General features: G+C 44.2%; 1 protein-coding gene across 1 annotated transcript in view; it reads left to right on the top strand.

The window, feature by feature from the left end:
- ISM1 (isthmin 1) overlaps positions 1-14955 on the top strand; it is a 69069-nt gene extending 54114 nt beyond the window's left edge. The window contains exons 3-6 of the mRNA XM_073339592.1: positions 1663-1930; positions 5127-5270; positions 10394-10483; positions 13009-14955. Coding sequence (XP_073195693.1) covers positions 1663-1930; positions 5127-5270; positions 10394-10483; positions 13009-13526 — 1020 coding nt within the window. The 3' untranslated portion in view covers positions 13527-14955. The remainder of the gene's footprint in view (positions 1-1662; positions 1931-5126; positions 5271-10393; positions 10484-13008) is intronic.
- Positions 14956-15718: the final 763 nt, after the last annotated feature.

Raw genomic sequence — 15718 nt, 5'->3', positions numbered from 1 at the left:
TGTGTAATGTCCCTCGGCAGCTCACAGGTAGCATGACGGATATAGAAAGTACATGGGGTTTTATTTGCCAGAGAGAGAGTGTGTGTTCAGGTAAACCATGATTTTATTAAAACCAATTTTATGAAACTGCGAACTCTAATCCGGTTGCCTTCATGTCCCCAGCATAACAAGCTATTGTGTTTTGTCTGGTTTATAAAAATCCAATTTTAAGAAAGTTCTGTCCAAAAGACTTTTGTAACATGTAGGTGTATCTATAAAATGTACATACGCACACACATTTTATATATTAGATATATATATGACAGAACCGCCGCTACACTCTGGCTCCTTTGGCCAACCCAAAAGTCCAGCTTACTCAGCGGGCTGAACTGGGTTTACAGCTGCATTGCATTAGTGGAGCAGCACAAAGCAGCAAGGGCATACCAATGACTCTGACCCATAGTTTATTTGTCTATGGTCACACAGTATTTCCATGACACAGGGACCCTAGATTCCTGATGGCTACTGCCAGTGTCTCCCTAAATACACATGTATGTGCGCACCCAACATTTATTTAAGAGATTCCTAATTAATTCATTTATTTGTATGCATTGAAAAGCAGCAAAAGGGTGTGTTGTAATTACTATACAGTATTATACAGATTTATTTGTATGCATGAATGTATGTGTGGTCTAGGGATTTGAGCAGGGAATCTTGAATCTGGGCTGTTCTATTCCTGGTTGATAGTGGCCTGTCCTACTTTAGACAAGTGATTTAAATGTACCTCCTCTTACCCCTCTGGAAAATGAGTATAATCAAATCTATTTCAGAGGGCTGTTGTGACAATTGACAAAAAATGCTTAAAGCTTCTCTAATGAATAGTGATATAAAACGTATATTATTTATTATATTTTGTTGAAAAAATGTTGACAGTCATTTATGATTAAAATTCCCATTGTGCCCTTGGATATAAAAGGTATCTCAGGGTAAAAGAAGAATGTAATGAATCTGTGGCCACCTACACTATGGTTTCACACACTAGTGCCAGCCCTAAATATTACAATGTTACAACTGCACTATACGAAAATCTTCTAGGGTGCAAATCCCCTTATCAGCCAGCGACCAGGCCAACACTTGAGCAGGTATTCAACAAGCAAAGAGAATGCAACTGATTCTGTACTGCCTTGCACCTGGTGTAGTTATTTGCACCTATGCAAAGCCAACAACAAAGGCTACCGTTCTGGTCTAGCACATTTCACATTCACTTCATATTCAGGCCCAATGAATTTAAAGTGAGTGTTTTTTTCCTTTTCTTCTTCATAAACTTTTAAACGACTTTTTCCCCTGAAGACAGAAAGCTTCACTGTAAAGGTTTAAAATGCAGGTTTGGTTCTTGTTTTGTTCAGGATTTTTTTTTTTTTTTTTTGGCCTTTTTGCTCCAAGATTTGACACGGAAGAGGTGGCAGAAGGGATCACTCAGTTTCTGCATATCTCTGGGCTCATAGTAATCCACATATGGTTTATAACCGGCTAGCCCCAAAGGATTATAAGCCCCCTTTGCTAGATAACATCAGTCCCGTGTCTCTGCTGTATAGAAGATTTCCCACTGATACACTCTCTGTGGAGATGATCTAGTTTTGGATTTTGCATGCTGACTGACCTGGCATAACTTGAATTCTCTAGGTTACCATAGAAGTGGTTGATGGCCCTGATACTGAACCAGAGAAGGATCTACACAAAGAGAGCAGCAAACCTAGCTGGCCAGTCCCATCCCCTGACTGGAGGAACTGGTGGCAGACGTCATCCACTTTGACTCGCATGAGTAGCGGTGACCAGGACTACAAGCATGACAGCACCACCGAAGACAGCAACTTCCTAAACCCTCTTGGTGAGTGGGATAGGCATGCACCCAACCACCGGACTTTTGAATCCAAGGAACAGCCAGAGTATGGTGAGTTCGCATTCCAGACCTCTTATGGGCACCTTGGGATTGTAAAACTAGTTTGGGGGGAAATGAGAATGGTGAGGCATCGCTGAAAGTAGGCCAAGCAAAATAGAATTTTTCCAACATGTGGCTTTTGTTCATTGGCTTTTAAAGACAAATCTGTGCAGATGCACAAACTAGGCTGTGGTAGCCACATTCCACTTGAAAGTCTATAATCTTGAAAATTATACCAGTTATCCTACAAGAATTTTTTTTTATTCATAAGTGTACTTTTTTTAAACAAAGGAAACAAGGTCTCATTTATTTTTAGGGTAAGGATAACTACAAATTTAGAACCATGTGCAGTGATTTGGAAGCTAAAATGTAACTGGAGGATAAATGAGTGAGAACTACAATGTGGTCATGTTTGGTTGAGATATAAATAAGACAAGTTACGTTGACTCCTGTGTAGGGAGTGGCATAGACAGCAGGAACATTTTGCTTGTGTAATTCTGTTCCAGATGTATCATGGGGAAAACAATTGTTTTCAGCTTGTTGTATGAAACAGTTGCTGAAAGCAGAAAATAGAAAGGAGGAATTATTTCCTTACCATCGCATTGGGCTATAGCTACACATTTTGGGATGACTTCTGGGAGATGACTTTTCATGCACACGATGGGAGGTGCAAATGGTTCAGCGCCTCTAAGGATGAAGCTGTAAATCAATATATATTTCAGTAGGGCCCTACCAAATTCACGACCATGAAGAACATTTCACGGACCGTGAAATATGGTCTTCCCCTGTGAAATCTGGTCTTTTTTGTGTGCTTTTACTCTATACTCTACAGATTTCATGGGGGGAGATGAGCCTTTCTCAAATTGGGGGTCCTGATCCAAAAGGGAGTTATAGGGGCGTCACAAAGTTATTTTAGGGGGTTTGCAGTGTTGCCACTTACTTCTGTGCTGCCTTCAGAGCTGGTCGGCCGGAGAGGGGTGGCTGTTGACCAGGCGCCCAGCTCTGAAGGCAGCGCCCTGCCAGCAGCAGCGCGGAAATAAGGGTGTCAACACCCTACCATGCCACCCTTACTTCTGCGCTGCTGTCTTGAGAGCTGGGCGGCCAAAGGGCTGACTGAGGGCCCAGCTCTGCAGGCAGCAGCGCAGAAGTAAGGGTGGCAACACCCTACCGGGCCATCCTTACTTCTGCGCTGCTGCTGGCCGCGGCTCTGCCTTCAGAGCTGGGCTCCCGGCCAACAGCCGCCGCTCTCCAGCTGCCCGAGGCTGAAGGCAGCGCCGTCTCCAGCAGCAGCACAGAAGTAAGGGAATTATATCACAACCACCCCCACACACAATAACCTTGCCAGCCCCCCAACCCCCCTCCCCCCTCCCCGCAACAACTCCTTTTTGGGTCAGGACCTCTACAATTACAACACCATGAAATTTCAGATTTAAATAGCTGAAATCATCAAATTTACTATTTTAAAAATCCTATGACTGTGAAATTGACCAAAAATGGACCGTGAATTTAGTAGGGCCCTATACTTAAGATGTGAGGTAGAGCAGCATTTCAAAGCAGTGGTTTTATTCCCTGTCAGTCACGTTGCATCATCTACACGCAGAGCGGCTTTAGCTTACTGTTTCAGCCTTATGCCAAGTCTACACTACCCCGGTAAGTCGACCTACGCTACTCAACTCCAGCTATGTGAATAACGTTGCTGGTGTCAACGTACCTTAGGTTGAGTTACCGCGGGGTCTACACCACGGGGGGTTGAAGGGAGAAATTCTCCCATCAACTTACCTTACTCTTCTCCTCGGGGGGGCGGGGGGGGGAGTACAGGGATCGACTGGAGAGCGATTTAGTCTTCAGTAGACCCACTAAATCGACCGCTGGTGGATCGATCTCAGTGCATAGATCCGGGCTGTAGTGTAGACCTGCCCTTTGTTTCCCTTGTTTTGATTAGGTTTGAGTCTAGAGCCTTAACTTAGAGAGAGCTTTTTTGCTGAATGTTATATTTAAATATGTACATAAGTATTGAATACTTATTTAAAGTCCTTTCTTCTTGTACCTGTATTTGTGGACAAATTTTAGTACTACAAAAAGATGTACAGTGCTCTGCCACACCTAAGGGCATCAGTGTTAAAAGAAGATTTCTATTCCGAGTGTGGATTCTGTAGGCTAAAACTCCCATCTTTAATGGGGTTTATTGTCCATGTTTTCTGTCCACACTGGCAATAAAACAAACCGTGTTATAAAATAGACACCTCTAACCCCAGCAGAAAACTCTGCACTAGCCCGGTCCTTTACATAGTGAGAGACAGGAGCTTGGTTGGTCTGCTAGCAAATGTGTAACACTGAAGTGGCATCTTTGATATCGGGAGTGAAGCGGGATTAGGTAGTACACTCTGCGCTCTCGGCTTCCCGGGCTAGTCAGGGGAATATTTCACTCAATTTGGGCCGAGTCATGTTTGTATTATTTCCACTGTGGTAGTGCCTAGAAGCCCCAGTCATTACAGAACAAAAGGCTGGTTCCTGACCCAAAGAGCTTTTAATGGTGCAGGATCAGACCCTCAGTGACAACAGTTAGTCATTTAGTTAGGGTTATAAAATGTTCATTACACGGGTTTGAAAAGAGCTCGTAATTCACTACGGCAGTAACTTCTTCTATAACATGTGAGTTATAGACGTTGCTCTGACGTGTGGGGAGATTAAAGAATGAAGCTGAAATATTTCCGCATACAATCAACTACCCAAACAGAATCCAACCTGCATTCTGTCCTAAAATCCAATTAAGTTTTGAATATCTTTGTGTGCTATAGATATGTTTAGAGGGGTTTATTCGGGCGGGGTTAAAGTAAATGTTTTTATTACATATCTGATCAGTTTATGATCAGAAAGCATATTCCTACCAATGGAAAAATAAAGTTTGAATAGATGTTTTGTTAGTTCATGACCCAGCTTTACAGCTGAAGATTCTCGGCTGCCAAAAGGTCAAAAGAGAAAGGAAATATTTTTTCAAATAATGTTGCATGCACGTCCCTGAGGAGAGTCAAGTGTGAAAACCATTTAAACAGCAGGCTTAAGCCTGGCACTCAGCCCAGGTTTCAGGTAGAGACATCTGGATTCCATTCTTGCTATGCCTACTTAATAAAAACCACCATCTATACAGTAGTTTTTGGTAGTAGGGTTTTTGTTTTTCATTTCCTTCCTCATCTTTGTTCCTGGATAGATTATATTGATGGAGAGGGAGACTGGAGCCCATGGTCCATTTGCAGCATAACCTGCGGGAATGGCAATCAGAAGCGAACCAGGTCCTGTGGATATGCCTGCACAGCCACTGAGTCGAGGACATGTGATAGGCCAAACTGCCCAGGTTTGGTTAACAAATGGTGGTGGTTGTTTTTTTAAAGAGAGAACCTGAATTGTTATTAGAAAGATCATTGTACCAGGGGACAGAGCACTGGGTTTGGCGGGCTTCACCATACATGGTTAAAGGCCTGCATCACATTTAGGCCATGGGTGGGTAACAGTGCTATTAGAAAGTGGTGTTCCAATCCTGAAGGTCACTTATGAACTTTTATTTCATATGTGGCAGCATAAAAAAAAAATAGAACTACCCTAAAATGTAAAAGACAGACATGGTATTTTAATATTAATGTACCATGTCTGTCTTTTATGTTTTAGGGTAGTTCTATTTTTATTTTTAAATTAACAAAGCATTTGTTATTAAATCCAGTGTTGTCACCTACAAGGCGTTAAATTTGTTACAGAAAGTTTCAGTCTAAAAGCAAACTTCTTTTGTTGCTGCAGTTACTTCTTGCCTACCCGAACAGTCCGCACGTCACAGGACTGAAGCTTTTGCCGAAAGAAATGTGCACTCATTTCACCTAGAATGCATTTGGTTTTTTAATTTTACAATTTTAAAACAGCCACGTGACTATTATTTGAAAATAAGTACATACGTTGCAATACATTTAATGTATATACTTGCCATAATGTCAGGAATAATGGCTCCATATTAGTTAATAATATGCCTTTTAAAGTATCATGCCAACTCTCTGCAAAGTGGCTTTAAAGGAGATCTGAAACATGGTCTTATACCCTAGATGTTCTGCTCCTGGGGAAATTCTGTGCCACTGCACATGTGCAGAATTCACGTCCCTCGCAGATTTCTTTCCTTCTCTGCAGAAAAATGACTTTCTGACAGGGAAGCAAAGGGAAGCTGCAAGAGCAGTCATGCACCACTCCTAGCTGTGCAGGTACATCGTTTTAGGCACCTGGAGCAGCTGGTGGAGAGGTAAATCACCACAGGGCTGGGGACACCCCAGTCAGTGGCTCCTAACCTGAGCTGGGATCAGCTGCTAGTCCTGGCTGGGCTGGAGGCAGGAGAGGACGGGATTTCCTCTTCCCCCTGCAAGGAGCGGCTGGGGCTGTGTTAGACCCACCCCTAGAAATCTCCTCCAGTTGCAGGAAGCTCAGCATCCTCCCCTGCTTCCTGCCCCCATCGCTCCTCAGCTGCAGGGGGGAGGGGTCACTGTACAGGGAGCTGTTTCCCCCATCCACTCAACTCCTGTGCATCCGGACCGCCCATACCCAGACACCCCCATCAAGCCTCACCGTGTACACCTAGAACTTCCCTAGTCCTCCATACCCAAGCCTCACCCCATTGACGCTCAACCCCTGCATCTGGAGCCCCCTGAACCTAGACCCCCCTGCCTCCGGACTCCCACCCCTGCACCCAGACCACCCCCCCAGTGAACTCCCTGCACGCAAGAGCCCCACCCCCTGCACATCCTGAGCCCCCACATCCAGACCCCCACACCACTGACCCCCAACTAGCTGCACCTAGACCCCCAGTCCCCCAGCACCCAGACCCCCCTACTGAGACTCCCACATCCGGAAGCCCCTGCAGAATCCCATTGCCCTGGCACCTGAAATCCCCCCAACAAGCCTCTGTGAATCCAGATCCCCTCACATCTAGACCCCACACTGGGCTACCTGTACCCAGAGTCCTCTCACCCCCCACACCTGGATCCCCCCACACTGAGCCCCTCTACACTTGGATCCTGCCTTGAGCCTGCCTGCCCCACACCTAGTGCGCCTTGCAGGGTCCAAGGGTGTTTCTGGGGCAGGCCCAGGCCTTGTGCTATGTCAGGGTCAGATGCAGCCTCACCACTGAGTCTATCTCCCGGGGGTGGGTGATTTCCCACCTTCGTGCAGCCAGTGGCCTGTGCTCTCCACTGCCATGCTGCAGCCTCTACGTTTATTTATTGACAAATAAAACTTTCAGAATTTTGCAGAATTTTAAAATGTGCACAGAATTTTAAATGTTTTGATGCAGAACGTTTAGGCGCAGAATACCCTCAGGAGTAATGTTCTAAAGAGCTGTTGCAGTTGACTCAAGGGATTTTTCATTTTTGTTTTAATAGACATTAAACCACAAAGCTCCTGTCTCTTAATACAAACCAGCAAGTCTAGAATTAAGGCTAAAATGCCATCTCTCTCTCCTAGTCCATTTTGCCTACAAATTGGAAAATTCTCAACACCGGCAGGTTTGGCCCTTCAATGCCTGTGTACAACAGGGCAGATTAAGGATGTGGTTTCAGCTTGAGCGACGTGTTGAGAGGATCCTCTGCTTATACATATTAATCCACATTTGCACACCCACTTTTTGGGGTGCCGTTATCATGCTTTTCATGAACCCCCAAAACTATTGACATGCAAGATTCTGGGCTGCTTTTATTTAAACATTGATTTCTGTTTGGATTGTTAGAAGCATTGTGATATAATGATGCAGCACTGAGGGTGATGCATTGCAGCTGTATAATTACACTGCAGAGAGCAGAATGGTGCATCCACATTACAGTACATAGGTGCCGACTCCGTGGGTGCTCCGGGACTGGAGCACCCATGGGGAAAAAATGGTGGGTGCTGAGCAGCCACTGGCAGCCCTCCTACCAGAACCTTCCCCTCCCCTCCGCGCTTCCTGCCCACTGCCAGGCCCCACTGATCAGTGCCTCCCTCTCCCTCCTGCCGCCTGCCACGGATCAGCTGGATCAGCTGTTTCGCAGCGGCAGGAGGCACTGGGGGGGAGAAGCGAGGGTGCCGTGCGCTCAGGGCTGGGGTCCGAACTGGGCAGGGTGGGGGCAGAGCAGGGGTGAGAAGAAGCAGGGTGGGGGTGGGGCTTTGGGGGAAGGGGGTGCCTGGGCAGAGCCAGGGGGAGCACACCCCAGCAGATTGCATTTCACCAACATTTTGCCACGTTTAGCTTCACAGTTTGGAAGGTAAAGGAAGTGAAAGACCTGTAAAATCCTAAGTATGAGATCAGCTGTTGCACTGGGACTATACAAATACCAGCACTGCAAGAGATTTTTAAAGTCACTCTACAAGCAGTGTGTGGCAGTTACTCTCTGACGTGCACACCCATCCATCTCAGGATGTTGCTTGCTGTTTGCTAGCCACTGCAGGAAACACTGACTCTCACACATACAAGTAATCTGCTAGCTGATCATTCCCCCACCCCATCAAACCTGAACAACAATGGGTTAAATCCAGAAGAGGTCACCATCTCCCAGTTATAGTCTCAGGTATTTATTACCATCGAGCATCAAACCATGGCAGACTTGAAAGAATGTATTATGTCACATAACAGACACCTGAGGATCAGCAAGGAAAATGTAATACACTCTTCGAGTCTCTGCTGGTATTTTTAAAATGATCAGGGCAAAAAGCTCAGCGTCTACTGTTTATACTGCCAGCAGAACCTCTGCAGCGAATTATTACCTTGTAAGGATTCTGGGGTATCTATTATTCTGCATCTACAGCTGCAGTTAAGGCAAAGCCCTTACAATAAATTATTGTAAGGAAGCCTGAGGCTCTTTGGAAGCTCTGCAAGGCACTGGTTTGTATTACTGTGCACCAGTAACAAGCCCACGATAAAGTTCACTGGAAAGGGGATGGAAGGGAAACAGGCTACATTAACCACACGGTTTTTGTATCCTGAGAGTTTTCTGGTCTTACTTTTGAAATATATGATGCAGTGGAATAAAAATTACATGCTGAAATGCTTCTTTGAAGGGCTTTCATATAAAGAGAATAGTAGTGAGCTGAGTACATATATGCTCAATAAAATAGCATCGAAAGGGTGTTCATTTGAGCATGATACAATTAGCCCAGCAATGACCATGTTTTCACACTTTTTTTTGTTATTCCATGGGTCTCTCGGCTGGTGCCAAATGCTTTACTGGAGCTTGCCAGGCAACCCAAGTTTCTAAGATTTTTGGACCATTATCTCCATATTTGTCTCTTTCCTCCCAACTCCTTTCATTCCCCTAGCAGCGGAAGAGAATGTAACTGAAGAACGAGGCACACAAATACATTTTCAGCTTGTTGGGACAGGAGCTATTGCATTCACTCACTGAAAACCATTTGGTATCCTGCCAACAAGTAAACATGAGCATGTTAGCAAGTCGCCCATCAGCTTAAAAGGTGGAGCTGAGGTGGTCTCCAACCAGTGTTGGAGTCTGAAACAGCAGTGCTGGAATGCAGGGCCGTGGGAGGCCCTGGAAGGGAGCAGAGGGTGGCTGAGAGGTAGTGTGGGGAGCAGGGAGGAAGACCGGGGGAGCTGAGGGAGGCCTGGGCGAGCAGGGAGTGACTCTCCATAGAGTCTGTCCTGTCCCTGCCTCTCCCTACCTGGGCCAGGCTCCTCCCTCCACTATCCATGTGGTCCTGCTGCCCGACTCCAGCTCCACCCTGGACTCCTGGCAGCTCTGTACCCCAATGCTCCCCTGGCTGCAGCATCCCCAGCTCCCTCCAGCTGACTTGCTGCCAAGTGCCCCCACCCAGGCCTAGCATCAGCACTTACTGACTCTCTGCAGCTGGGGAGAGAAAGGAGCCACCTGACCTGGGACCATCGCTGCTCCAGCTCCCCCCACAAAAAAGTGCCAGTTAAGCATTTTGGAGCATTTCAACTCAGCTGGAGCATGGGCTCCAATAGGTTTCAGATTCCACATTGTGCTTTACAGCTTTCACTAAGAAATTTCTCAACAAGTTGAGATGTCATCAACCATCCCTAACACATGCTAGGAAAAGGCTATCTGGATCTGTAAACTTGGCCACCTAACCAAATGGATGGATTTTCACTGGTACTTTGCACCTGAAGCTTCTATTGGAATTCCTGGGAGAGTAATTACTGGGCAGCTTTGAAAAACCAGGCCACTTAGTTACATACCTAAATATAGATGTAGGTGCCCTAACTAGCTCTAGGCACCCAAGTTTGGAACTTTTGGCCTGGCTATTTGAAGGACGGCCGAGCAAGTACACCAGTTATCTACAGGGAAACCGCACGGTCAGCCTGTTTCTCATCATTATATTGTTAATGTTTTCCTCCAGCACTAAACTCAACAGAGGCAATGCAATAAAAACTTTGTTTGTTTTTGTTTTTCATTGTTATTTACTGTTAAGAAAACACAGCTATTAGTTTGTGTTTGTCTTTAGGGATTGAAGACACCTTCAGGACAGCTGCCACAGAAGTGAGCTTACTTGCAGGAAGCGAAGAGTTCAATGCCACCAAGCTATTCGAAGTTGGTAAGCCGCTGGCCATCTAGTATTTCTTACTGTAAAGAGACAAGCTCCTTTTAGGATTTTTTTTTTAAGCTATCACTATAATATTTGGGCTCATAAGCCTCTGTCTTAAAAATGAGTCAAATTTCTGTTAATTATTTTATTGTTAAGGAACAGCACTAGACCTCAGAGTATCTTAGTTCTATCCCTAGCTCTGTCACGGGATTCTTTCTGAATAACTTTCCGCAAATCACCGAAGTCGCTCTCTGTGCCTCAGTTCCCCCAGTTGTAAAACAGGGATGCTGCGTCCTTACCTCACAGCAGCGCTATACTGCTCAACGTTAATTTGCAAGCGCTTCGATAGCCGCAGTTGAAGGCGCTATAGCAGCATTTTATTCATGGTCATTTTTATAAGCGTTACAGCTGTAGCTGATGTGAACGGGATAATTTTATGAGCAACGATAGCATTTGTAGCTGTGGCTGGCAAGATAGGGTCAACCAAATCAATGCCTCAGGGTAGGAGCTGATTACTGTATGTAACTTTCTTCCATTCATGTACAACAGTGCACATAATGGGCCACGTGTACTGTGAGGGTTTATTCCCTACCATGGAAGCATCAGGGATTGGTCACTTACGGAGGTAGGATACTAGACAAGTTGGATCAACAGTGTTACCTGGCATGCCGAATTCTAGTGTATGCTTGTAAGGCAAACTATAGTACTTATTGACAACTGGGAATGTGACTTAAATGTATGAAAAACTGAACATGAAATCGTTGAGTTAATATGTTTGGAATATTTAGGCCCAAACTTTGCTCACCTTACTCATGTGATGAGACCCATTGAATGCAGATGACATAAATAAAGTTGCTAGGAACCAAGTGGCGAGGCAGCAGTTCTGCAGAAAGAGATCTAGGGGTTACAGTGGACGAGAAGCTGGATATGAGTTAACAGTGTGCCCTTGTTGCCAAGAAGGCTAACAGCATTTTGGGCTGTATAAGTAGGGGCATTGCCAGCAGATCCAGGGACATAATCATTCCCCTCTATTCAGCATTGGTGAGGCCTCATCTGGAGTACTGTGTCCAGTTTTGGGTCCCACACTACAAAAAGGATGTGGAAAAATTGGAAAGAGTCCAGCGGAGGGCAACACAAATGATTAGGGGGCTGGAGCACATGACTTATGAGGAGAGGCTGAGGGGACTGGGATTATTTAGTTTGCAGAAGAGAAGAATGAGGGGGAATTTGATAGCTGCTTTTAACTACCTGAAAGGGAGTTCCAAAGAGGATGGATCTAGACTGTTCTCGGTGGTAGCAGATGACAGAACAAGGAGTAATGATCTCAAGTTGCAGTGGGGGAGGTTTAGGTTGGATATTAGGAAAAAACTTTTTCACTAGGAGGATGTTGAAGCACTGGAATGGGTTACCAAGGGAGGCGGTGGAATCTCCTTCCTTAGAGGTCTTTAAGGTCAGGCTTGACAAAGCCCTGGCTGGGATGATTTAGTTGGGGATTGGTCCTGCTTTGAGCAGGGGGGTTGGCCTAGATGACCTTCTGAGATTCCTTGCAACCCTGATATTGTACGATTCTATGAATCTGGAATGAAGCCCCTACGTGTGGGACCAGACCCATAGTTTGAGATGATTTGGACCCTCAAAAAACAATATGAAAAACTTGACTGATTCTCTCCAGTCCCCTTCTACATAATCCATTAACTGCAGCTTTAAATGTTCTACTCTGGCCACCCCTCCACGCTGCACCAAAATTCGTAGGTCTAGTGCCATTAGACCATCCTAATTTATGGAAATTGTCTGATGGTACATCATGTAACTGGAACTGCTACTGGGTGCTGTAGACCAGTCTCCATGTTCGAACTGCAGCTGTTTGAAAGATCCTTTTGGGAGAGGCAGAGGACGTGACAAGAGAAAAATAAATGAAGCCCTAACCAAAGTATTTTTCATAAATACAAGGCTATGCTGATCATCTTGGAGTCTTTAGTGTCATTATAAACCAGTTGAGCATCATGTACCATTTCAGAACCCCAAGTGGTGTTACAGGAAGGCTGTGTGATTTTGGAGCTGAGGGTTAACAGCAAGGGCTGCCAGTATCTATTCACAATTCGGAGTCACTGTTTAACCTAGGGCAAGTCACTTAACCTCTCTGTGCTTCAAGTTCACTCACTTGCGAAACCGGGGTCTGATGTCTATTGTACTTCACTGGGCTGTTGCCAGGTTTAATTAAAGTTTGTAAGGCACTTTGAAAGCCTAAGAAGATGAAAGCTGAGTAAGTGCCAAGGATACACGTAGCTATGGCAATGTAATGCAAGTAGGATGGCCTTTTCCTGTCATATCATTCACTTACTTGCTTTCTTGATTATCCAGTAGCAAGATAAGTCACCACACTGCAAGCAGGCATGCTTTATAGCCCTTACTTGGTTACACAGAACTTTCTGCAGTACAGTTACATTTCTCTCATTGGTTATCTTCATTGTGTTATCTTGGTAGCTATGTCATTCATTTACATGCTGTGTAATGTATCTCTCCTCCTCACACAGACACTGATAGTTGCGAAAGATGGATGAGCTGCAAAAGTGAGTTCTTGAAGAAATACATGCACAAAGTGGTTAATGACCTACCCAGCTGCCCTTGCACCTACCCCACAGAAGTCGCTTACAGCACTGCGGAGATCTATGATCGGATTAAGCGGAAAAACTTTCGCTGGAAAGATGCCAGTGGGCCAAAGGAAAAATTGGAGATCTACAAGCCCACAGCCCGATATTGTATCCGCTCTATGCTTTCCTTGGAGAGCACAACGTTAGCAGCGCAGCACTGTTGCTATGATGACAATATGCAGCTGATTACTCGGGGGAAAGGGGCAGGCACACCAAACCTGATCAGCGTAGAATTCTCCGCCGAGCTCCATTACAAAGTAGACATTTTGCCTTGGATTATATGCAAAGGAGACTGGAGCCGATACAATGAAGCACGGCCCCCTAACAATGGTCAGAAATGTACAGAAAACCCTTCAGATGAAGACTATTACAAGCAGTTTCAGGAAGCAAGGGAATACTGAAGGGATTTTCCTCCTCAGACAGGAAAATGGGGATCATTCCCATAGATGGCACAATCTATTTGAAATGGGGTTGGTCAGTATCTTTAGTATGAGTGTATATATTTGTATATAATACATGTGTATTTTTCTCTGTGTGTGTGTAATTTATATCTGCATATATCTCACACACACTCACACTTCTCTGCATACAAACATACATAAAACCTTTAATGATAGAAGCTTATATAGCAATAAAATGCATTTTATTTCAAAAGAAAGAAAAACCCACAGGGAAAAATAGTGTGAATAAATTCATGCTGAATAAAGAGCTTGATACAGATTTTACATCAGTGTAAATCAGTAAAGCTCTGATCCTGCTCCCATTAAAGTCAATTTTAAATCCTATTGATTTTAAATCATGCACGATCGGTTCCTAATTGCAGGGTAAAGTTAGGGGAAGTGAAATGCGAATCAGGCTCAAAGGCCCTGAGTCAGCAAAGCACTTAAGCACATGCTTAAATCCATTATAGTCAATGGGACTTAAACATGTGCTTAGAGATAAGCACAAACTTACCTGCTTTGCCACATGGACAGGGGTCTTTTTTGTATCAGGGCCAAAAAGCCTAAACTCTCAAACATTTTTGAGAGCTGTATATATGTGGTAGGGTTTCCAGGAGATGCAGCTGCCATGTTCCTTTGGGCTACACCAGAAGAATCCAAAATAAGGCCTCGGATTCTGCAAAGACATGAATGTGCTTAACTTCCCACACTGTGCATAGTCAGTGACTTCAATGGGACTATGCACAGGGGCAGATCTACAGCTGCTATGAATGGTCATAGCTCCATGGAAGGGAATGTAGTCATGACAATTCACACCACTAGAGAATCTGCCACACAGTGTGTACAAAGAAAGAAACCGTGTAAGTAAGTCTTTGCAGGATCAAGGACTAAAGGGCCAAAATTTGCTGAGGCTGAAGAGTGCAGTTAAAAGGAAAAGGATGTTGACAAAAACCTAGGAGATAACTGGGATTTCTTAATTCCTACATGTAATTAGAAGGGTTCTGCTATAAAGAGATAAGTGCACTTTTTAAAAAGGAGAAACGAATATAGACTTTTGAACATATTCACTGGGGTACAATAAGTCACCTTCTTAATTCTTTTTCCTTCCAGCATGTCCTGACTGCACAGTATTATACAGAAAAAGCTATTCTTTAAAGAGTTTTTTTTGTGGGGAAGGAATAAGGAGTTGTCAGTGATTTAAAAAACTTGCATTATTTTTGTAAAGTATTTATTAAAATGTTGCTATAACTCATGCAATGGGCGTTTTTAACATGCAGGGCTTCTGTAGTTGGAATGTGATGGCCAGGAAAGAGACTATTTCTAGGCAAATGTTTAACTTGCAGATCTCCATGAAAAGTGAATCTATCAATAAAACCACAATTAAACAGTTGGTACCTGCATTCTCATTAAAGAAAAAGAAAATTGCAGTGTGTGAAAAGGAGTAATAAACACTTAAATTAGTTTGTTGAGAACTCCACTGCTAACTACACTTAGCTCACTTGAGTCCCAGTCAGTCAGTCATGCATACGTACTAAACATGAAACCTTACCCACTGGGATTCAGTTTATTGTATGAAGATTAATCAGATTTCAAAAGGAAAACATGCAGATCTCTCGGCTTCTTGGTTTTATCAGAATCAGTTGATCAGGGCAGGTCATCATATGTCCCTAAACGAAAGGACTGTCCCTCATTTCAGGATCTGTCCCCTTGATTTTTATAAAAACCAGTTTTTGTAAACCCTTCCAAGTCCAGTCATCGTAAGGAGCCTCGAGCCGGTGAAATTAACAGCAGATGGGCTAAACATTTAGGCATCTCAAGGATCACCCATTACAAAGGGAGGGAGTCTTTAAAAATGGACCAGTGTTTTGTCCAATTAGCTGACTTGAAAATGGAGGAAGTGATGTAATCAGCAATTTCTAACAGCGTGGGATGAAACCAGCAACTCAGGTTTCTCTGGGAGAGAGATGTGTATAGGAGTCACAAATTAATTATATATTTTAAGATTTGTGGAACTATGGAGAGGTTTTTAATAATACACCGTGAACATTCAACCACACAACAAATATGGTATGTGGGGAAGGTAAATTATTTTAATAAACGAAGTGACACAAAAGCTGTCAAGGCCCACTGCTTACAATGCGCCAAAATGAGAA

The sequence above is a fragment of the Lepidochelys kempii genome, chromosome 3 (genome assembly GCF_965140265.1).
Source record: "Lepidochelys kempii isolate rLepKem1 chromosome 3, rLepKem1.hap2, whole genome shotgun sequence".
NCBI classification, from domain to species: Eukaryota; Metazoa; Chordata; order Testudines; family Cheloniidae; genus Lepidochelys; species Lepidochelys kempii.
Note: the sequence above shows the minus strand (reverse complement) of the source record. Positions and strands in the feature narration are given on the sequence as shown.